Raw genomic sequence first — 24,292 nt, 5'->3', positions numbered from 1 at the left:
CAAAAAAACTGCATTCAAAAATAAAACAATGTAAAACTTTAGAGCCTACAAGTCCACTCAATCCTACTTCTTGGTCAGCCAATCACTCAGACAAACAAGGTTGGTTACAATTTGCAGGGGATAATGCTGCCTGTTTCTTGTTTACAATGTCACCTGAAAGTGAGAACAGGCGTTTGCATGGCACTGTTGTAGCCGGCATTGCAAGGTATTTACATGCCAGATATGCTAAACATTTGTATGCCCCTTCATGCTTCAGCCACCATTGCAGAGGACATGCTTCCATGCTGATGATGGGTTCTGCTTGATAACAATCCAAAGCAGAGCGGACTGATGCATGTTAATTTTCATCATCTGAGTCAGAGGCCACCAGTAGAAGGTTGATTTTCTTTTTTGGTGGTTTGGGTTCTGTAATTTTCGCATCAGTGTGTTGCTCTTTTAAGACTTCTAAAAGCATGCTCCACACCTCGTCCCGTTCAGATTTTGGACGGCACTTCAGATTCTTAAACCTTGGGTCGAGTGCTGTAGTTGTTTTTAGAAATCTCACATCGGTACCTTCTTTGCGTTTTGTCAAATCTGCTGTGAAAGCGTTCTTAAAACGAACATGTGCTGGGTCATCATCCAAGACTGCTATAACATGAAATATATGCAGAATGCGGGTAAAGCAGGTCAGGAGACAAACAGTTCTCCCCCCAAGGAATTCAGTCACAAATTTAATTGACGCATTATTTTTTTAATGAGCATCATCAGCATGGAAGCATGTCCTCTGGAATGGTGGCTGAAGCATGAAGGGGCATACAAATGTTTAGCATATCTGGCATGTAAATACCTTGCAATGCCGGCTACAAAAGTGCTATGCGAACGCCTGTTCTCATTTTCAGATGACATTGTAAATAAGAAGCAGTCAGCAGTATCTCCCGTCACTGTAAACTAACTTGTTTGTCTTCGCGATTGGCAGAATAAGAAGTAGGACTGAGTGGACTTGTAGGCTCTAAAGTTTTACACTGTTTTGGTTTTGAGTTCAGTTATGTAACCAAAAAAAAATCTGCATTTGTAAGTTACACTTTCACGATAAAGTGATTGCACTTCAGTACTTGTATGAGGTGAATTGAAAAATACTGTTTCTTTTGTTTATCATTTTTACAGTGCATATATTTGTAATAAAAAATAATATAAAGTGAGCACTATGCACTTTGTATTCTGTTGTAATTTAAATCAATATTGAAAATTGTAGAAAAACATGCAAAAATATGTAATACATTTCAGTTGGTATTCTATTGTTATAAATGCAATTAATCACAATTAATTTTTTTGAGTTAACTGCGATTAATTGACAGCCCTAGTTATAATCATAGCTAAAAAAATGAAGTATGATTTTGAAGTCCATGGTAGCTCTTTAAATGTTTAAATACTTATCGTTTGTATATGTATGCAAGTGTAACGAGAATCTTCCTTTTTTCAATATTTTTATTTCATTTTTTCAAGTGTACTGGGTTGAATTGAAGTATTTTTTTCCTTCAGCTATTTGCAGTTTGAAATATGTCTTGTGATATCGCCTAATTTCTCAAGATCATGCAACTCCAAATTTAGTCACTTTACCATGTGCCAGTTGCACAGCAGATAGCAAGGTGTTCCATCACTCAGTCGTAATAGTGAAAAAATAAAATAGTAAAGTTTGAAAAGTGTAGTTATTTGTGTGGACTGGTGCAAACATGAAAAGGTTCACAATCTGTTAAATACTGTGTCTCTTTCCCATCAAGTTATGGGCTTATCCAGTCAGAATGGCTTCAGATATTTATAATATGTATGCACAAGTTACTGTGTACATGCTATATTTATATATTTTGGGGGGGGTCTATCTCCCATTTACAACAGGGGATGATGAGAGAAGATGTAAATTCTCCAATCACTAATGGGAGAATTTAGACTCCTATATGTTTCTACTGCAGTGACAATATATTTAAGGATCTGTTTGGTTTACTTAGTCCGAACTCCCTTTTCATTTCAGGATAAAGTTTGGCATGCACCCAATTCAGAAAAAAAGTAGTACAAAGTATTGAAATAAATTGAAATTGAGCTCAGTCTGACATTTTTAGTTACAGCCAGGTACAAGCAATAAGTTTTGGGGGAACTTGGGACACTGTATGCCATGCTCTAGTTTGGTGGGGGAGGGGAGACTTAACTTGAAAAGGTTTTGGTTTTTTTGTGGTTTTTTTTTTTTTTTTTTTTTTGCGGGCATTCAGCCCTAACTTCAGACAGGTTCTGTTTGGTATTTAAAAAGTAATTTCAGGTACAAATATCTTGGTAAAATCTTGCAACATATTGCCTATTAATATATATTCAGAGTTACATTGCAGTGGTTGATCGGTAGAGCTGGTCAATATTTTGTCAATTTCTAAATTAGAAAAAAATCAGGAAATTTTTTTATTTGAAATTTACTCCCCCCACTTTTTTTTTTTTTTTTTTTTTTTCAAATTAGAGTTGGTTGGAATTTAAAAAAAAAAAAAGAAGAAGAAGAAAATGATTGTGTTGAGGTATCTTGGAAAAAGTTTTGAAACAGATTTTCCCTTTTTTTCCCCATGCAGCTCTACTTTGAAGCCATTCTACTGTATTGTCAAAGATCTATATCTCAACAGCTCCAGACTAATAAGCAGGCTGTGAATTGATGCTACATGTAAATGAACCGTTACACTGTGTTGTGATTCATGCAGTAGTAGTCTTCATTCTTTCAGTTGCCTGCATTTCAATCCTTTGTGTGATACTTAGAAGAAGTACAGTATGTTCCAAGGATTGGCGCACTTCAGTGCCCCCCCGGCATTGATTTTAAAAAGGAGGTGCCTACTGTAACAGTTCACGTTATCTTTTTAGACTTATGATTACTTTTGGACATCAGTTTAATGACAATTGGAACTCTTCACCATCAGGATAACTTGTCTGTCTGTTCTCTTGACCAAGACATCTACATTTTGCCTCTGTTTATAACATCAACTTCTTCATTCCTAATGTGGACAAGAAAATTTAAAGGAAACTACACATCTTTTTCAGTTGTGGTTGTACCTTTACTTTAACTTACTCTTACCTACTCTCTTTCTTGCATGCACAAGTGGATTTGGATGCATTTTATGCATGTGGCACTCAGCCTTGGACTTTACAGTATATGCTTATTCAAAAATAATTTTGCTTTTGTAATAAGCTTACAGTATTCAGGTTGCCAGTATTGGCCTTTAACTAGTTGTGGCTAAAACCTTTTTCTCCCACTTCTTGCTGCAGCAATCAGCACAGATAAATGCGTCAATATTTGTTTTCCTTTTTAAAAGGTCCAGGCCCTGTACTTCATTTCCTACAGATCAGACCCTCTTATCTAGCTTTTGATTCTGAAATATAGTGCTTTCTCTTTTAACTTACCATTATTTTTAACAAGTTAACACTTGCTATTTACTGGTAGTGGGAAGATATGTGCACTCAGTCTTGCCCAGTCTCTTTTCCAGTTGCTAGTTAATTTTAGAGTTGCAAGATAGGTTACTTGTATTCTCTTTCAAAAATGTGATTTCAGCACCCAAATAGTTGTTTTATGCCCTCAAACTCTGCCCATCGCTTGTCCTCATCTCATCAAGTACTAAAGAATAATAAAACGGTGAGCACCCATTTTTTTCGGTAACCCTGTTTATGGCTTCCATGTACTCGGAATAGGTTGTAATTTTTCAGTACAAGTGTTGCATACAATATTTAGAACTGTGCAGATGCTTTGTTAACAGTGGTTCAATAAGTACTTTCCCAGTGATGTGGTATGTTGCCCACAAATGTGGGTTTGTAATGGAAATACTGGCATAACTATAGTGATACTAGATAACACTGCTATAATAAATTTATGAATAATAATTAAATGATTCCATCTTGACATGCAACTTTGATAAATGAATGAATTGCTTTGACTCGATATATAAGGTTTGACATGTGCGAGCATGTTTTGAATAATAAAGAAGAATGCAGCTATCTTGAGTTCTTGATCACTCTTTGGAAACCTAGCATCATTCGGTATAACTAAAATGAGATCTTAATTTAAGTAAAATTAGTTGGACATTAAATATCCCATGATCCATTAAATTTAATTTGCTTTGCCTTTAACAATAGTATGTTAATAAGGAAATGCTGTTGTCAGAACTGAGAAAGTTTGATTCAATGTCTGTACAGAAATCGTTTTTTAAAAAAGACATAGTTATCCAAAGAAAGGGCAGCTGATATGTCTAAATACGTTGTATATTTTTTTAGCTTAACATAAGACTGGCCATACTGGGTCAGACAAATGATCCATCTTGCCCAGTATCCTGTCTTCCAGCTGTGGCTGATGCCAGATGCTTCAGAGGGAGTGAACAGACGAGGGCAATTTATCGAGTGACCTGTCCCCTGTCATTCAGTCCCAGTTTCTAGTAGTTAGAGCAGTGATAGGCAACCTGTGGCCCATCAGGATAAACTGATTATGGGCCGCGAGACCTTTTGTGGACGTAGACTCCGCAGACACGGCCCCCCACAGCTCCCAGGGCCTGCAGTTCGCCGTTCCTGGCCAATGGGAGCTGCAGGAAGTTGCGGGCCGCTCATCTGCAAAATGTCTCGCGACCCACAATCAGTTTACCCTGATGGACCGCAGATTGAAGGTTTAGGGACACCCAGAGCATGGGATTGCGTCCCTGATATTGGCTAATAGCCATTAATGAACCTGTCCTCCATGAACTTAACTAATTCTTTTTTGAACCCTTAGTTTTGAAGCTTAGTTTAAAATAGATCTTGAATTTAATATGTTGACTAAAATGATGGGATGACTACATCCCATTCATTGAAATCAGTGGAGTTACACTAGTTGGACCAGTGTATTTAGATCACATATTTGTTATTAGTTGGTTTAAAAATATGACGTGAATTAAGGACCACTCTAATTGATTTTTTAAATTTTGTAATTTATCATTTAGTCAAAGCAGAGGGTGAAAATAGATCAGCTACTCTGATTGTGTATGTGGTCTCCTGAGTCTAATTAAATCTAAAACCTATCTCAGTTTATTTCTGTTTGCAAATCTTTCTCTGAATACAGAGAATTAACATTCCCTAAAAAGAACTGACTGAGAAATGACAAAATGCACTTGAGGGGTGTTCTTTCAAATAGGACTAGTGAGCTATCAGCCCGGAGAGAAATAAAACTGTTGAGTCCTGTCAGTGTATCGATGGAAAGGGTAACACACAGGAATTCTGGCTTCAAAGTGGCAGTTATAAGAAGCAACACTGACCAACTTCTGATGATTTCTGTTCCTTATTGGAGCTCTAACGCTTGCTGACTTGAGTCATTTATCAAAACCTCCAGTTAGGCCTTTGTCTTGCCCTAACTTGTAACTGTTGTTGTAAAGTTTTTAAAATAATAATTCTTATTTAACTCTTGCTTTCTTGGGTCTGATGATAAATCTGATCAATTAAAATATAGATTAAATTTGCAAAGAATTTTGCTTATTTCTTACAAATGAACTTACAGAAGAATTAGCTATAGCTGCTGACTCTTTCTTTTGTTATGCCACCACCCCATTCTGGTCCAGGTCATGGGAAGGCTGGGATTTTTCAACATTAAGTATTAATTAAAAATTCTTCGGAGTATAATATTGCAGTATCCCAGATGGCCAACACCCAGGCACCAGTAAATACATTTCTCCTTTTTTTTATATCCTGAACTGATCCTCAGGGGTTTATCTTCTTCCTTTGCCTTGTACACAGTTACAGAGAAACAACTCTCAACGCTGGTTATATCCTCCATTGACTGCTGATCTGCTCCCTTTCTAGCTGTGTGACTGTGTCTGATGTTAGATACAGTAGAGAGAGAGGGCAGGACTACAGTACATGTCTTTCTGCTTACCTGGAGTATCTATTTGATTTATGATCCAGATGAGACTGGAAACTGTGTCATGGAGGATCTTGTAAGTGAACAGTACCAAATTGAACGTAAAAAACAATAACTTCTCTGTCCCCCCCAAAATAAACCCCCCAAAATCCCCAAAGCTCACATGGAGAATGACTCATGATAAATGCTAGTAACCAATTAGCAAGTATACATTGAATCCAATATCTACTATCACATAACAGGGTGCACGCTACTAATCACCAATGTTGAATGCCATGTGACTGGAAGCAAAGATTTGTGTATACCATAAAAGCTTCAGTAAAAGTCACTGTGCTTCACTATTACTGTAGCAAAACACACCCTCTTGTGGTGAGAAGAAGAAAGTCCAGTCATAAGCCCACCTGTTTCCTCTGTTCCACACTTTCACTCAGATTGCTTTATTAATCCTTCTCCCTCAGTTGTTACTGACGCTCCTTTCACTCCTTTTTTCTTCTCTTTGTTCTGTTTACGAGTGTCCCTCGCTGTCTTGCACTGTTTCAGCCTTCCTGCTTTTTTCCTTGTTCCACTTTCTTTTCTTTTTTCGTAGTTAAATCTTTTACTAGTACCTCTTCTAATTTGTGAACTGAAGTGTACTTCATGCTGCCTTTAACAACGTATTGATTGTTTTTATGCTTTTGACATTAAAGTAACTCTGCATGTTAAATTACCAATATGCTGAAAATATAACTTGCAGATCTACTTTTGAAACTTTCTTCTGATTTATCACAGGTTGCTGAATTACAAGAGTAAAAAGCTAGGTACAGAGACAAGAATGTTGAAGAAAGATTCATTTTGTATCTCAAAACCTTCAACAAAACCTCTGCTTAGTTTATCCAGAGAGGATAAAGGGGACCAGTGGGAGTCATGTATAGACTGGATCAGGACATAACATGCTGCTGTTTTCACCTATTTGACAACCCAGTTAGGTCTGGGATGAACACCAAAGAAGGGGGAAAAGATTGTAATTTATCCTAGCTGTTGTACAAAGCTATAAACCACATTCAGTAGTGTAATTAACCCAGAAAAGCTGCCTCAGCAAAGCACTTCTAATTAGGTTTAAGTAGAACAAAACCTCCATGAACTAAAATATGTGATAAGTGACAAGCAAATAGTATTTATTGCTCCCAATTTATGCCAAATATACAATTTAGTACTAAGTGTGCAGAGACACTAGAAACTATGCCAGGTGAGACTCCCTGATACACCCCAGTAATATTCTCTCTGCGTGAAGGAAAATAACAAGGTTATATGCAAACCCTCATATTTTTACATCTGCTTATAGTGCATTCCTATTGATTCTAAATACCCATGCCCTAGACCTTTCAGATTACTGCCCTTTGTTTGAATTTTGCTCAGCTGGGCTGGGAGTAAGGAGATGAAGGGCTCTTCAAGGGAGAAACAGAGGCAATCAGTGAAATGGCAGCCTGTGAGGTGCTCTTGGAACACCATTGTGAAGAAGGGACAAAGTTCTTTAAGGAAGAGGAGACAGTGGCAGGCAACAAGTTCATTAGGTTACGTAGTACTGCACAATTTCTAATGTGAATTAGGCAAAAGAAGTGCTGCCAGTCTGACATCCATAGTGGATATATAGAGTATACATAAACAGAGTTTATACAGAGTTCTGGTGTCTGGAAATGACTACTATTTCAGAAGCAGCTCTTAATTTTCTTTTCTTTTGCTTTTTAGGTATCTTGCAATATATTTAGAACTCTCCCACCCAGTGACAGCAATGAATTTGATCCAGAAGAAGATGAACCCACCCTTGAGGCATCATGGCCACATTTACAGGTATTAAAATGATTAAATATAATCTGAGAACAAATCTGTATCACTGCTTGATGTGTGATGTTTCCCTACACCGTCTGTTAATCTGTGAATCACATTTGAATTGGTTCATAAGATATAGAACTCATTGTTATACCTTCCTAACACTGCTCTTTACTACAGCTGGAGTACCTATGAAGATAGAAGAGCCTTTGTAAAGTTTTCAGGGCCTTCCTGATCAAGTCAGGGACTTAAATTCAGCTCAGGACTGAGAATGGCCCACATTTTCCTGTTCTCCTTCACTGCATTAAAAAAAATTATTGTGGAGAATTGCACCTGTGCTGCACTTGTACACAGTACTTCTTAGCAGCTTCAGCAGGAGCAGTGGAATGAAACTAATGTCATCCTAGTCAGTTTTGCTCTGCTGGGCCATTAGAAAATTGCTACTATGCAGAAGAAGGGTACATGAGCCCTTCTTGCTAATCAGGAGGATGAGGGAGAATATAAATGTTAGTCTACTTCCCTTTTCCTTCCTAACAATATATAGCCTTGCCTTCAAGAATTCAGAGCAGAGTATACTCTCTCTGCTATACATCCTCCTTGTGGGATGTATAAGTATGCCTTCAAATATCAATGCCAAATATCTTCAACGTACAGGAAAACAAACTCATTTCACAGAGAGGGTCAGAAGCTTTAGAAGCTTGTGGGCCAAATTTAGCCTTGGCAGAAGTAGGTCTACTTTCCATTGATATCAAAGGGGCTATGTCCATTTATGCCACAGGGAAATTGGGTTCTCCTCTCTCCAGTTTAGAACAAGTCAGAGCCTGAACACCAGAGAGAGAGAGGAATCTGGGAGTTGCTCTGAGTACAAGGGTATGATTGATCTCTACCTAGAGTAAGGAACTGGTTTGAAACTTTTATGCAGGGCTCTAACTCTGGCTATGAGAGATTTGATAAGTCACACAATAGTCTCATCCCATAATTTAGAAACTGTCTCCTTTCTCCTTTTGTACTTAAAATCTCACAAAAATACTATAGTGTATTAAATCCCTTGGGATGCTAGGCGCTGTACAGACACAGAACAAAAAGACAGTTCTGGCCACAAAGAGTTTACAATCTTAGTATAAGTCAAGACAACAGATGGATACAGACAGATGGCAGAGTAGAAGGAAACAATGAGACAATATTGGTCAGCATGATAGGGAGGGGAGCGGCTATAGATTTTCTTCGAAAATAGATGGTTTACGTAGTAAAACTAACCTCACTACTTGTCAGGGAGTTGATAGAAGTGCTTTCCTGTTGACCTACTATTGAATTATATAGAGTTCTTGCACTTTTCCTTACCTCCAACCTCCCTGTTGTTTCCTTTAAGAAGCATTTAGAAGAAATCATTGACTCTCAATAAGGCAAAGCAGCCACAGTATCATGTTATAGGGGAGTTTGCATGGAAAAGCTGTAGATTCCTTTTAAATTCATTTTTAGCTTGTCTTTTTCCCTCAACACCAATATTTATCCTTTCAAAAACTGGAAGGGAGCACATTTTAAAATGGTTGGTCTCCTAGGAAAGGTGTGATAGGGAGAATTGACAGCAGTCTACAACTCATCTGTCTATTGGCAGATCATAGCTGCTTTCCTAAGAGAGCTAGATAATATCTGTTGCACTTTGCTTCCTTTTGCCTTGTTACATGTTTGTTATATACTATCTGAATGAGTCTGGTCAGTTGCAGTCCCTTCTGAATTATATAGGCAGAGATGGACTTTTGTGAGAGCAAGTATCTCTAGTCCAGGGCTAATTCTCCTCAGAGAGTTGGAGACTCCTGATTAAATCCCATTCTGCATTAGTCTGCAGTGTTTCAATCTGTAGCAGAATGCTACAGTGAACAGTTTCTAATTACAATTAAATGTTTCCATACTGTTTCACCAACCCTCTCAAAATCATAATGGCTTTATTTTGTATGATTTCAGGAGTCCAGAGGACAGTGAGAATGTGCTTGCCAATTACTCCAGAAAGCTGTACAACCCAATGAACAAGCATTACAAGATGATAATGCCTGTTCTTAGTGGGAATCAAGATGAAATTCCTCTGATTTAGGGTCAAATGAGCAAGATTAACACGTTAGGATCATGTAATTAATTCTAGCTCTAAAGTAACACCTTGATAAATTAAAAAAAAAAAATCCATAAGGTCTTTCAAAACATAGGCATTTTCTATTCTAGTGCATTAGGGAAAAAAGCTGGGAAACTTTACAAATAAAAGTAAAATAAAATCATAGAATAAACTGTGATTTTGTTTCTTGCAGCTTGTTTATGAGTTTTTCATACGATTTTTGGAAAGCCAAGAATTCCAACCTAGCATTGCCAAAAAGTACATAGATCAGAAATTTGTATTACAGGTAAGCAGGCTCATTTTCTTTAAAACTGTCAGCATGCTTTTGATACTTAATATTAATGATTTTTTTATTCCTAAAATCAGTTTATTCGAAAGTAGAATGTGTAACTCTACCCTTCCACAATAACGGGTAAGTGGGTAACAGTAAAAGAGATTCAGACCAGCAGAGGGAGGAATATCAATCCATCACAGAAGTTCCGACTAGGTGATCCACAATGGTGCCTTCTGGCATTGGACTGAGACTGTCTAGCCATCATTTAATTTTGTCTCCACTTTTTTTTTGTTAACTCACTTAAGAAATTTGACTTACAAGTTGTATAACTCAATTGAAATTGTGGCAGTTTAAAAGTAAAGGTTTGGCCATAGAGTGCAAAAACCTAAATAGTGTTTATAGAGTATAAAAAAACCTATTACATAGAGATTGTTTATGCCTGAAATTTGACTGGCTTTAAAATTGTTAAAATATCACTTTTAAAATATGGAAATATTTTCTCATTCTGGCTCAATAGCGGTTTGAGAGCTGGCAGAAAGGGCAAAAGTTCATTAAGAAAACTCTCTTTCCTAGAGCTGTACTGAAAACACTGATGATGTGGTGGTCATGGTGGAAATAAATCTAAAGGCCATGTTAAGTTCAAGGTCTGTTAGAAGCACAGGAAGGGAAGTATCAATAATGGGGGAAAAGAACTAAATTGTCAAAGAATGGAAGTTTTATCTTCATGATGTGGTTGCTGCCAGCATGACACAACTGGGGAGGCCATCAGTCCCGCCAATGGTAGCCAATCTGGAGTTCTGCACCTAGTTCTTTGTCTTCCTGTTGTGCAGGCTGGTTTCCCTGTGCATTCTGAGGAACTAGCTTTCTTCCACACCTCAGCAAAGCTTTGCATAATATGGCAAGGCAAAGAAAACTTTGTCCAGGCAGATGACCTGAAAGTACCCTACTTTGCCTCTTCCCTACAACTTTCAACAGTGGGTCCATTTGTCTTTCGTGCTTCTCTCCCCCACCATGGACTTGTGTGGAATCTCTGAATACAACCAGAAAGAGAACCTCTAGGAGGACCAAGAGGTATATAGGGGTCATGCTAGAAGTGATAGGAGATACTTTGCCTTTCCCAGGATCTCTTTCCCACACATCTTCATGAGCGAGACTTTTCATCCATGATCAACAGCCTAGGAAGGATTCTCCGGAAAAGCTTCCCAAGAGAGCCCTTTCTTCCCCTAACCCCCACAATAGTTTCTTCCACCCCAGGGCCAAAAAAAAGCATAATTCTTCATTCCCCCCACCCCCTCCTTCCTTTTAGGTAGGGGAGTCTCCTGGAGAGAATGGGGAATAATTGCTGCTGTGATGAAGTCCCATCCCCATTCCTTAGCAAACTCTAAGAAGGTCACTCTGAAAGACTGGGGGGTGGGGGTATTTTAAATCACATATTGCTACAAAACTTGAATATCTCTTCAGAAATTCTCAAAGGAGGAGGTGAGGCTCTGCTTCAAGGCTTTCTTTAGGGGATATTTGATATGAGACGACTGTTCACTTCTTTTCCCTTCAGACCTAGCCAAATCATTGTGGAAAGAATCCTGGTGCCCTACTCTTCATTTTAGAGACCCATTGCTTCTGTACTCTTGTTGTATGTTTCTACCCTTACCCAGCATCCTAGGTATGCTTATCCTTCATGCTTCTTCCTCAGGACACTCACCCTTGTCAGCCTTTCATAATGTTGCACTAGGGTACGAATGTGGATCAAAAGAAGGGTTTCGGCATCTGGTCATCCATAATGGTATACCAAATGAAAGAGTGGTAACTATTAGGAGAGGGAATTTAAAACGAGATATAGAACACATTTAAATATGTATGAGACAGTATATCACAATGCCTGTTGAGAATCAGATTATTCTTGCCGTGTGGTTTAGGTGATAGACTTCTTAAAAATAGCTGTGTACCTTTTTTTAGATCGAATGAGTATTAATTCAAATGAATGTTTTGTCTAAATCACAAGTTAGGCCTCAATTTGTAAAAAGTAAATTTCGCATTTAAAATTGACTGGCCTATTAAAGCCATATTGCACTTGCAATCGTATATTTAAGGTCAGTTTGGTTTTAGAATTATAACTTTATAAGGATTTATTAGGTTACTGTAAGACATTTATACTAGACAGCAACTGAAACTTTTATAAAATTCAACCTGTTCAATAAATATTGTTCCATGGTAATTTTAACCTATGACATTCTTTTACTTATGTTTTCATTGTTGAATTTGTTTTTAAAATTTGAGAAACTTTAATGAAGTTATTCCTAGTGAGGAATGGCTTTAATTTCAGAATGAGAAAAATACCAGTCACTTTTTATATGTACAGTATTTACAAACCTAGTGCTGTGTCATTGGATGTTTAGAGTTTAACATTTCATTTCAAAAGATGGCTTACATCTATTCTGAAATGTAAGGCAGAGGTTGCTAAGAGACATAACAATTGAGTATCCCATACCCATATGTTCTGCTCTAGGTGTCTCTTTAGCAATTTGTACTTCACATTTCTAGTTATAATTAGTATAAAGGTATCATAATAATCATGCAAATTATGGAAATCATTCAAACTGTCCGTAAAAATAACCCTTTGTTATTTTGTTAAAACCTAAACACAAATTGGACATCATATATCAGAATATGTCTTTTTACTATGTTTTGAGCCCTGTAATTGAAATTGATACTGACAAGCCTAAACAATGTTTCCCAAGAAGATATGTGCAATGAAACTGAAAATCTAAACATTTTGCCTGTACAACCAATTCGCAGTCAAAAAGTTAAAATCCTGTTGTATCTGCAACATTTCCAGCTATTTTCTACCTTAGGTGAAATTCAGAATTTTTTGGAAGGGAAGGCAGTTATTTATGTATGTGTAATTTGGTGGGGTTTTGTTTTTTTCTTTTCGGGCAGAACTAATTCAACATAGTGATTTTGTGTATAACCTCTCTAGGGCAGCTGACAAAACTCATAATTTCCCTCATGAAATTGCCATTTCATATGCCTCAATGCAGGGAATACTGTATTAATCATCACAAGCTATGGAACTATCCAAAGCAGTAAAACAGTTAGGAAGCTCACATGCATCTGTCACAGACTTGAATGTTCTAAACCACAGGTCTTGAACATGTACCTATCTCCACTCTCTTTTATACCCTGAATTGTACAAGGAGAATGCCGTGATCGTTGTTGAAAAGAAAATGTGCAATATGTCGATGCAGAATAAATAGTGAAACAGGTGCCATAGAGATAAGAGAAGTTACAGTAAAACAGCCTTCGCCCATAAAGGTGTTCAGGACTATGATGGCAATTATGCGACAAGGGTAAAGCTCACCTGTGCAGGAGACAGAATTTTTGCAGCGGCCAGTCTAAGGCCTGGTCTACACTAGGAGTTTATATCGAATTTAGCGCCGTTACATCGAATTAACCCTGCACCCGTCCACACCACGAAGCTATTTAGTTCGAAATAGAGCTCTTTTAAATTCGACTTCTGTACTCGAAAACGAGAGGAGTAGCGCTAAATTCGAAATGGCAATATCGAATTAGGCTAGGTGTGGATGGAAATCGACGGTAATAGCTCCGGGAGCTATCCCACAGTGCACCACTCTGTTGACGCTCTGGACAGCACTTCGAGCTCGGATGCTCTGACCAGCCACACAGGAAAAGCCCCGGGAAAATTTGAATTCCTTTTCCTGTCTGGCCAGTTTGAATCTCATTTTCTGTTTGGACAGCGTGGAGAGCTCAGCAGCACTGGCAACGATGCAGAGCTCTCCAGCAGAGTTGGCCGTGCAATCTAATAGAAAGAGGGCCCCAGCATGGACTGATCGGGAAGTCTTGGATCTCATCGCTGTGTGGGGCGATGAGTCCGTGCTTTCAGAGCTGCGCTCCAAAAGAAGGAATGCAAAGATCTATGAGAAGATCTCTAAAGCCATGGCAGAGAGAGGATACAGCCGGGATGCAACGCAGTGCCGCGTGAAAATCAAGGAGCTGAGACAAGGCTACCAAAAAACCAAAGAGGCAAACCGACGCTCCGGATCCCAGCCCCACACATCACGTTTCTACGAGGCACTGCATTCCATCCTAGGTGCGGCCGCCACCACTACCCCACCAGTGACCGTGGACTCCGAGGATGGGATATTGTCCACGGCCGGTTCCTCCTCGGAAATGTTAGGTGACAGGGAAGATGAGGAAGGAGATGAGGAGGACGAGGCAGTCGACAGCGCTTGCACCGCTGATTTCCCCGACAGCCAGGAGCTCTTCATCACCCTTACCGAGATCCCCTACCAACCGTCCACAGCCGTTACCCCGGACACCGAATCAGGGGAAGGATCAAGCAGTGAGTGCTTTAAACATCTAAACATTTCATTTTAACATAACTGGAATATTTATATTGTTAAGAATGGGCTTTTCAGTCACTCATTTAAACATAGAAACTTTTATTTATAACAAAACAGGAATATTAACTATATTAGTAATTTGTTGTTCATGATTTAGTTGGCTTAGTGAACTATTTACTCCTAACTATGTATAGAAAATCAAGTAATGTCCGGATATTCATGATTAGGCCACCACAGGACGCTCCACTCTGTAGTCCCTTATGCTGAACTTAAATGAAAAGACGGTCAATGTGCCCGGGAATGGACAGACAGTCCTCCTGGGATAGCTCGGCATAGCTCTCCTGGAGGTACCGCTCCAGCATGCGCATGAGGTTCCACGGCAGGGCGATCTTGTTCGGTCCCCCGTGGTAACACACGTTCCCACGCCATGAGTCCATCAGGTAGTCCGGGATCAGTGCGGGGCACAGCATGGCGGCATACGGCCCAGGCCTCTGCATGCTCTCACGCAGCATCCTTCCCCTCTCGGTCTCCGAGATCCTCATGAGTGTAATGTCACACATGACGCCCTGCTTTAAATTAGGGAGGGGAATGTTAGTATTGGGACTGCTTTACAGCCACGCGGTGGAGGCGGCAGAGGGGCAGCATACAGGGATCTTTCCCGGGGACAGCCGCGAGGTGGTGGGACAGGAGCAGAGCTCATGCTTCCCTGATTGCTGCCAGCAGAGAGTGGCCTTGCATTCAGTGCGAAAGGAGCCCAGTGCTACTATTACATTTTTAAGCTGCCACAAGTCTACGGCTTACCATGTTTTCCTGCAGCAGAAGTAGAGGTGTCCTGCAACGCGTCTCTGATCGCAACTGCAGGACCCCAGACACAGAAGGCGAGGTCCGAAAATTCGACCTTGTCCTGAGTGCACATGTGAAAGGTCCAGTGCATGGTGTTGTTCACAGAGAAAGACTATGTTCTTTGTTAGCAACTTCATTTATCTGTCTCAGGAATTTACTCCCTTTTTCCCATTCCCACAGACACATCTGCGACTGTCTCCCAACCCAGCCTGGCATCACACTCCCAGAGGCTAGCGCAGATTAGAAGAAGGAAGAGAAAGACGCGGGAAGACATGTTTTATGAACTTATGGACTGCTCACGAGAGCAGGCAGCCCAGACGACACAGTGGAGGGAGAACTTGTCACAAATGCACAGAGCAGTCATGGAACGGGAGGAGAGGTGGCGCCAGGAGGACCAGCAGGCTACTCAAACCCTGCTTGGACTAATGAGGGAGCAAACGGAGACGCTCCGGCGCCTAGTGGATGTTCTGCAAGACCGGAGGCAGGAGGACAGAGCCCTGCTGCTGTCTATCTCTAACCGCCCTCCCCCGCCACCAAGTCCCACACCCCCCTCACCAAAAGTACAAAGAAGGAGGGGAGGCAAGGGCCGTTAAAACTTTCAGTCGGCCCCTGCACACTGCTGCAGCAATGGAAGGCTCTCGTTCCAAAGTTTGAAAAGTCCTTTCCTACCCATCTCACACTAGCCCACATCCAAGTTTCCTCCCCCCCCTTTTCATGTGCGGTTCATAATAAAACATCTGTTTCTGTTAAGTACTGTTTCCGAGAGTGTCTTTTGGAGGGGATTCTGTCTGAAGGGGGGGAAGGGGTTTGTTACTTGGACAGGACAGTCACCTGTAGCAGGCTACAGAGGCGGGGGCAGGTCCAGCATCAGGACACATACACAGTACAGTCACCAGTTACCCTGGTCAGTCTGGGAGGCGGTTTTCATGTTCTGGGGTGCGAGGGGGTTGATCTGTGACTTTGTGGCGGGGGAGGGCAGTTAGAGATCCTGTGCCGCGGTCCTTATCCTGGATCACAGAGCCACGCAGCAGGGGATCTGTTACCCTCCGCCCCCTGCCAGAAAGTCACTTGGCCGACACATACATGCAGTCCCGCCCAGGACTGCTGGCAGGCTGCGTTGAAACAACCAATCCAGCACTGCGGAGCCTGTCATTCCCGGACTTTAGAAGCATCATTTGCATCAAAACAATAAGCCCGCCCCCCGCCACAGTCTGCGTCCCCGGTTTAAAACATTCCCGCGAAAACAGTAAAAAAGAGAACCTTGTTCATTAACAAAACGGAACAGATTTTATTTGTTGGGAAGGTGGGGAAGGGGGTATGTAACTTGGAAGGATAGTCAACAGTAACTGGGTAAAGAAACGGGGGCAGGTTCAGCATCTGTGTCCACAAAGTAAAAAGTCACTGGAGACCCTGCTCAGTCAGGAACCTGGCTTTCAAAGCCTCCCTGATGCATAGCGCGTCCCGCTGTGATCTTCTAATCGCCCTGCTGTCTGGCTGGACGTAATCAGAAGCCAGGCTATTTGCCTCAACCTCCCACCCCGACATATAGGTCTCCCCCTTGCTCTCACACAAATTGTGGAGCACACAGCAAGCAGCTATCACAATGGGGATATTGGTCTCGCTGAGATCACAGCGAGTGAGTAGGCTTCTCCATCTCCCCTTGAGACGGCCAAAAGCACACTCCACCACCATTCTGCACTTGCTGAGCCGGTAGTTGAATAGTTCTTTCCCTGAGTCCAGTGCGCCAGTGTAGGGCTTCATGAGCCAGGGCATTAGCGGGTATGCAGGGTCCCCGAGGATGACTGTAGGCATCTCCACATCCCCAACAGTTACTTTGTGGTCCGGGAAGTAAAGACCTTCCTGCAGCCGTCTACACAGACCAGAGTTCCTGAACACCCTAGCGTCATGAACCTTGCCAGGCCATCCAACGTAGATATTGGTAAAACGTCCCCGATGGTCCACCAGTGCTTGCAGCACCATGGAAAAGTATCCCTTTCTGTTTATGTACTGGCTGGCCTGGTGGTCCGGTCCCAGGATAGGGATGTGAGTCCCATCTATAGCCCCACCGCAGTTTGGGAATCCCATCTCGGCAAAGCCATCTCTGATGAGCTCCACGTTTCCCAGGGTCACTACCTTAGATAGCAGTAGCTTGACGATTGCCCTGCCTACTTGCATAACAGCAACCCCCACGGTAGACTTGCCCACGCCAAACTGGTTAGCGACGGACCGGTAGCTGTCTGGCGTTGCGAGCTTCCAGAGGGCTATGGCCACTCGCTTCTGGACAGTCAGGGCTGCCCGCATCCGGGTGTCCTTTCGCTTCAGGGCAGGGGACAGCAACTCACACAGTTCGAGGAAAGTCCCCTTCCGCATGCGAAAGTTGCGCAGCCACTGGGATTCATCCCAGACCTGCAGCACTATGCGGTCCCACCATTCCGTGCTTGTTTCACGGGCCCAGAATCGCCGTTCAACAGTATCAACAAGACCCAGTGACAGCGAGATGTCCTGGGCGCTGGGTCTCATGTTCTCAGAGAGGTCGGAGCTAGTGTCCGACTTCATGCCGTCACGGTGGTGCCGTAGCCTCCTCTCATGATTGATCTGCAGCTGCCTCTGGTACAGGTGGAGGAGAAGCTGCGAGGCGTTGAGAACTGCCACAACTGCAGCGATGGTCGCAGCGGGATCCATGCTCGCACTGCTGTGGCGTCCGCGCTGTCAGTAATCAGAAAAGCGCGCGAACTGATTTCCCGCCGGCGCTTTCAGGGAGGGAGGGAGGGCGTGAGTGACGGACGGATGACGACAGGCGCCCAAAAGCACCCTCGACACATTTTTTTACCCAGAAGGCATTTGGGGCTCGACCCAGAATTCCAATGGGCAGGGGGGACTGCGGGAACTGTGGGATAGCTGCCCACAGTGCACCGCTTCCAATGTCGACGCTTGCCCCGTTAGTGTGGACTCACAAAGTCTCACAAAGTCGAATTACTGTCCTTAGTGTGGACACAGACGTTCGACTTAGTAATATCGATTCCACATAGTCGAATTAACTAAAATCGAAGTACTCTCGTAGTGTAGACAAGGCCTAAGACTGTGGAACAAACTCCCACAAATTAAAGACTGTCACCAGACCTCACCACCTTTCATTCTAACTGCAAGATGCACTCCTTCTCTTATGTAAACACAGAGCAAAAAACTCTGCCAAAACATACTACTACTCTGCACGTACAGTTTTCCCCTTGAGGAAAGGATGAGACAGAGAATGAACTTCATGTGACAGTTGTTAGTCACTTTTTATAATGCGCTAGTGGAAGGCACTCAGATATTACAGTGATGATGGCAGTACAAGAACCTACATAGTATAGAATAGAATGAAATCAGTGCAAGTACAAGAGTCTGGGGTCATGGGGAATCTGCAATATTGAACACACATCACTAAGGTTATCGAAAAAATTATTATTTTACTACTTATATCAGTCCACCTTTCCATCTGGGTGTGACTATGAAATGGGGCCTGACACATACTCGTTTCCACTCATCTGAAATCTGATCATTAGAATTGATGATTCAGATTACCTTAATTTCTACAGATAAGAGATTTGATACATACAGTGTTTGCCTTGTAAAAGAGAGCAATATTATTTTTAAATTGTTAGAACCTTCCATCACTATGAGAGAAGTGTCAAATTACAAATTTGGGGGCAGAGGGTGTTCTGGATAAAAGGCAGTCCATATCAAATATGTAAACTAAAAATCAAGATGTTATCTTAAAAAGACACCTAATTGAAATCTGATAAGATTGGCTGACCTGTTGTTGACCTTTGATTGTAAAAATTGTTTAAAATTGTGATTTTTGTGTGTGTGTAGGATGGGGGTTATATTCAGCTATTTATAATGATCGAGTATACCAGACTTTAATATTTTAGTTCCGTAGGAACATGTAAATTAATGGTGAGTCATCTCATTACAAGCATCTGTCATAAAAGACCCCAATCCTGCAAAGATAGTTGCAGGGTGATCCCTGTGCAGAGCCCTATCAATGTTTAGTGATGTCTAGTACGGTCAGAGCAGATGATTTCAATTGCCAAGGCTCTAAACACTTGCTTTCTTCTGGAAGCCTTGCCTATGTTCTGAAGTGTGTTTTGAATTGTCATATTGAATTATTTTTCTTTTCACTCTATAGTTTACCTTGGTAGGTCCCCCCATCCACTTTGTTTTGACAACACACTGTTGTCGTGTTGTAGCTTCCACTATCCGCTGAGATATGTCTTCTTAAAAATAAGAATATTATACTCCTGAGGTCAGAGTTTTTAATGTTTTTTTGCCAATGATAATACGATTGTGCTGTTTTTTCCTTCTAAGTATATACAGTAACATGCCCTAAAACCATATGTTAATTAATATTCACTGAACAGCTGAAAAGGATCTATTTAAACTATGAATTGTCTTTTCCTTTTTTAGAGAACTTTTGATAGTGTCTGCAATTTCTTGTGGCTGACTAAAGTCAGGAGCCCAATTATACAGTTTAACTATTTTTAGATTACTATTTTCTATAATGTAAATATTACATTTTATTAGATTTTTCCCTCCACTAATTATACATTGTCTGTAACACTTCTATATCTGCACATATTTATTATTATTGTAGTTATTGTTGTTCAGATCAAAGGTGGTGATGTGACATTTTAGACACAATTAAGAAAAACAAGGTCCCAGCAACAAGGAGCATACCATAGGTGCACTTGGAAAAAAAAAAAATCTCTGATTTGTGAGAGCTCACCAGTTTTATTGGTATTCCCCATATTAAGCACTGAGATTATCTCTCAAACCAATAGATTGTAGAATCAAAGAAACTTTTTAAGTGCAACCACTGTGAAATCAACATAAGGTAAAGTATACATACAGAACCGTAAACAGCTGTGGGTGGTGGGAGTGATGCATGTAGGAGAGATGATGGAGGCAATAGGGAAAGGGAAGCTCTTCCTTAGAGGATAATATTTAAAGCCCCGACCAGACATCAGTCAAACTGTTTCTTTAAAAGGTTTGAAATTGAATTAAAAATAGAAAAAACAGCTTGAGAGAATTGGTAGTGTTCATAAAACACAAGTGGGCTCAAAAGTCATGCATTACATATATGTACAGTGTATGCCTGTCTCAGTTCAGGCCCTTAAAGATTTTGGGCATTAAATTGACATGACTGTGTTAATGAATTGGTATTCATATTTTGCAACTAAACTCTTTTTTTTTACCATCTCTGGAATGTCACCAGTCCAAGTCCTCTGCTTAACAAGAAAGAATTGGAATAATTGATAAATGCTTTCATATATTTACAGGCTCGACTGTGGCAACTTGAGTTATAAACACTCCACAATACATTTTCTACAGAGTGCATTGGCTGGTATTCACACAGTTGACTGAATACCTCATCTCTATGTTGACTTCTTTCGAGTTTAATTAGCTCCTTTTCAGTTTCTGTATTTGTCAAAAGTTTTATTTTAATTTATTTAGATTTTAATTCTTTTAATACAGAGTTTTTATTGTGTATTTATTTTATTTTTGTTAAGAATGAAGGCAACAAATTTTTGTGACAGTTGTGTGCCCTCACACGTATGCAATCTAGCTCATCGTATGTAAACTGTATAAGATTTTTAAAATAAAGCCAATTCACGTTTCTTATTAGTCATCTGATTCTTAAATTACGTTTTCTTTTACAATAGCTTTTGGAGCTGTTTGACAGTGAAGACCCTCGAGAACGAGACTACCTAAAAACAGTCTTACACAGAATTTATGGCAAGTTTCTTGGTCTTAGAGCATTTATCCGAAAACAGATTAACAATATTTTTCTACGGTAAGTTTTGGGGGGAAACGGTTGTTGGGTTATAAATGTTTTAAGAAACTAAATATTTATTTATTAAAAAATTTTAACTTTATTTGATAGGTTTGTTTATGAAACTGAACACTTCAATGGTGTAGCTGAACTGCTGGAAATATTAGGAAGGTAAATGAACCTTTATATAATAAGCCATCTCAGACAGCTATGCTGAAAATTTCAGGGGTCAATGAAAAATATAACCCTAAGCTCTGATCCTGAAAACAGACTTGTGCACGTGCTTAACTTTAAGCACAGATTAAGTCTTAGCATACCTCTTTGCAAAGAGGATTTTATTGTGAGCACATTACAAAGTACAATCCTTTCTTACATTGTTCCTTGTGCACTTCATTCTGTCTTGTACATTGCAAATTTTACATTGAGCACACTAAACAGTTATTAGTGTGTTGGTTTCAGTGTGTTGCTAGTCAGTCTAATTGTAGTTAGTTCAACAGTCAGTTACCAAAGAGCACCTTAAACTCATTAATTTACCAACCAAATAGGCAAGGTCATACATATTAGGCAACAAAACGATGACTGATCACATAGTTATTCTCATGTCAGAGCGTAACTACTATATAGCAATGACTAGAATGAACTGTACCTTGAACAGTGGCTAGTGCAAAGGTTCAGCACATATTAGGATAATACCTGCAGTCTGTCTTCTTGTGTAATTACTTTGATAAAAACTACTTGTTCAGACCACAAGTAAATTTTCTGTGATGTCGCTAATCAATGTTTCTTTTCTTATTTCTAGTATTATCAATGGTTTTGCTTTACCTCTTAAAGCAGAGCATAAACAGTTTCTGGTGAAGGTGCTGATTCCTTTACATACTGTCAGGAGTTTATCACTCTTCCATGCACAGGTAGAAATTATAAAAAACATTTTCTGCTTGGTTAAAACAGAACAGTATGCTTGATTGCTTTGGAAATCTTTTGCTTAGCCAAAAAAATCTTCTAAATGAAAATGAAAAAAAAAAAACCCCGCAGAAAACTTTTGTCATGTGGAATAAAAATGAAACTGATAAGTATTTGGTAGATTTAATGCATTTTGTAGAATAAATCTGGTGGAATGTATAGATAGATTTAGATATATATAGATAGATCTCTGGGTTTCAGATAACCTTGATATACCTGTAAGATATTGTTTAGCACTGAAACTCTGTAGGCTTTCTTCAGGCTCCCAATCTTTCTTCCCCTCTAATGAGCTGTCTTCCCCACTCATCCAGGCCCTGATTCTGCAGCCAGAGGTCTCAGTTGTTTTTGTCTCTTGCACTGTCATCTGTCTAGTCTTTCTATCTTGGTAATTCTTTACACACTCACCCTCTCTGCACTTTGGCTCTAAATCGATCCTAATTTCTGCACTCTGGCCTCGCTTTCTTAGTCTTTTATGCCAGTTTTTGGCCGTGTTGGCTCATCTCATGTAAGTCGTCATGATGCTGATGCTGCCAAAAGTGTAAAAGAAATACATTCGCAGAACAATGAGCCTTTCAAAATGTTGCTTACATGAGTACAGTTGGAACCCATAAAGTTCAAATGGTTTCAAAATGTACTTGGACATATTCTTTCTTCACTTTTCGTTTGTTTGTTTGTTCTTTGCTGTTAACTGCAGCTTGGATGCAGTTGCAAATTCCCCTGACTCACGGTTTAAAATAGGATTTACAATTTAGAATAAGATGCATAATGAACTGTTATGATTCTCTGTTCTTTTTAATACTGAACATGTCTTTTGAGTTCTCAGTAAAAATGTCATAATTTCATGTGTATATATTTTTTTCCCCTTCACAGCTGGCATATTGTATAGTACAGTTTCTGGAGAAAGATCCTTCACTCACAGAGCCAGTAAATATTTTTGTTTTTTTTAATATATCTTAAACATCCAGTTTTCCCAGCTGTGAAATTGTAAAATTTAATGTAAAATTTGCTTTCTCATTTGTAATTCAGGTCATTAGAGGTTTAATGAAATTCTGGCCGAAAACCTGCAGTCAGAAAGAGGTAAGTTCTATGTTGCTGTTAAGACTTCAGTAAAGGAGTTTGATAGTTCTACAGATAAATGTTAAAGATACTTTTCTCCCAGGAACATCCAGAGAGTTTCAGGTAAATACTATAGACAACTCTTAAATGCTATTGTGGATTTTGGCGTCTGTTTAGCTCAGTCTGTGTTCAGACTGTCCTGTGTTGGACATAATTTTGACAATAAAGAGAGGTGTCAAGCTGATGATAGTTATCATCTCTGTTGGCAAGTTAAGCATTATATTGTAGTATGCCAATATAAGTGTTCTTTCACAAGGGAGTGACTCTTCATGTAAAGAGAGCAAAAGTGAATGTTGCGGAATTATGTGGAAAATTATATTAGAAATTGCAGCAGTTTGTGTCAAGCCTACATTTTCAGAGATGGGCTAGAGGTATTTTTAGCTTCTAACATAGATTGGCAATTAGTTGCATGATTACCTGATTTTGCAAATCTGAGTTTACACACTGATATTTATGGACACAACAAGAGCATCTTTGTTTGAAAATTGGTCCCAAAAGACAAGCAATTAAAGATGGATCCTTTAATTACCAGGGTAAAATCCTGGCCCATTGAAGTCAATGAGAGTTTTGCCATTGTGTTCACTGGGACCAGGAATTCACCCCAGGTGCACAGTGTCATCTGTAAATTCCTTAGGGCAAAGACCATGCATTATAAGCTGTAAATAGAACACTAAGCATGTGTTGGTGTTCAGCAAATAATAATAGATCAGAGGCAAGATCCAGGAACTACTGAGTATAGAATTAATCACTCAGTTTGGGATTTAATACTAGGAGATGCTGAGAATGGAAGCTAATAGAAGTTGAGGATGTTCAACACCTTGCAGGTCAAAGGTTTTTTAACCATGATTCGAATGTAGTCTTGTCTTCTCCCTCTTACTTATGTTCACTCTCCCACTTAGCAGCCATTACTGTTTCACAAATCCTTCAGCACTTCAGAGTCATTTGAACCTCCCTGTCCCCAGAGGAACAAATATGTCATATGGATATGAAAGGTGTGTGCAGGATTAGGGCCTAAATTGTGGGGGGGTTATAGCACTTGTAACCTACAGAAACATACCTATTTCTGTATGAATACAACTATGGTTAGCTCTAAGTTCATTGCAAACGAGCTACAAAAACTGGTTCCCGTTGTTTCATAGAATAT

At 40.1% G+C, this 24,292-nt stretch overlaps 1 protein-coding gene across 1 annotated transcript in view; it reads left to right on the top strand.

Moving 5' to 3' along the window:
- PPP2R5E (protein phosphatase 2 regulatory subunit B'epsilon) overlaps positions 1–24,292 on the top strand; it is a 108,236-nt gene that overhangs the window by 76,620 nt on the left and 7,324 nt on the right. Inside the window, exons 4-10 of the mRNA XM_065404256.1 lie at positions 7,598–7,699; positions 9,976–10,068; positions 20,963–21,093; positions 21,184–21,243; positions 21,872–21,980; positions 22,903–22,956; positions 23,059–23,109. Of these exons, the coding sequence (XP_065260328.1) occupies positions 7,598–7,699; positions 9,976–10,068; positions 20,963–21,093; positions 21,184–21,243; positions 21,872–21,980; positions 22,903–22,956; positions 23,059–23,109 (600 nt within the window). The remainder of the gene's footprint in view (positions 1–7,597; positions 7,700–9,975; positions 10,069–20,962; positions 21,094–21,183; positions 21,244–21,871; positions 21,981–22,902; positions 22,957–23,058; positions 23,110–24,292) is intronic.

The sequence above is a fragment of the Emys orbicularis genome, chromosome 4 (genome assembly GCF_028017835.1).
Source record: "Emys orbicularis isolate rEmyOrb1 chromosome 4, rEmyOrb1.hap1, whole genome shotgun sequence".
In the NCBI taxonomy this organism is placed as follows: Eukaryota; Metazoa; Chordata; order Testudines; family Emydidae; genus Emys; species Emys orbicularis.
Note: the sequence above shows the minus strand (reverse complement) of the source record. Positions and strands in the feature narration are given on the sequence as shown.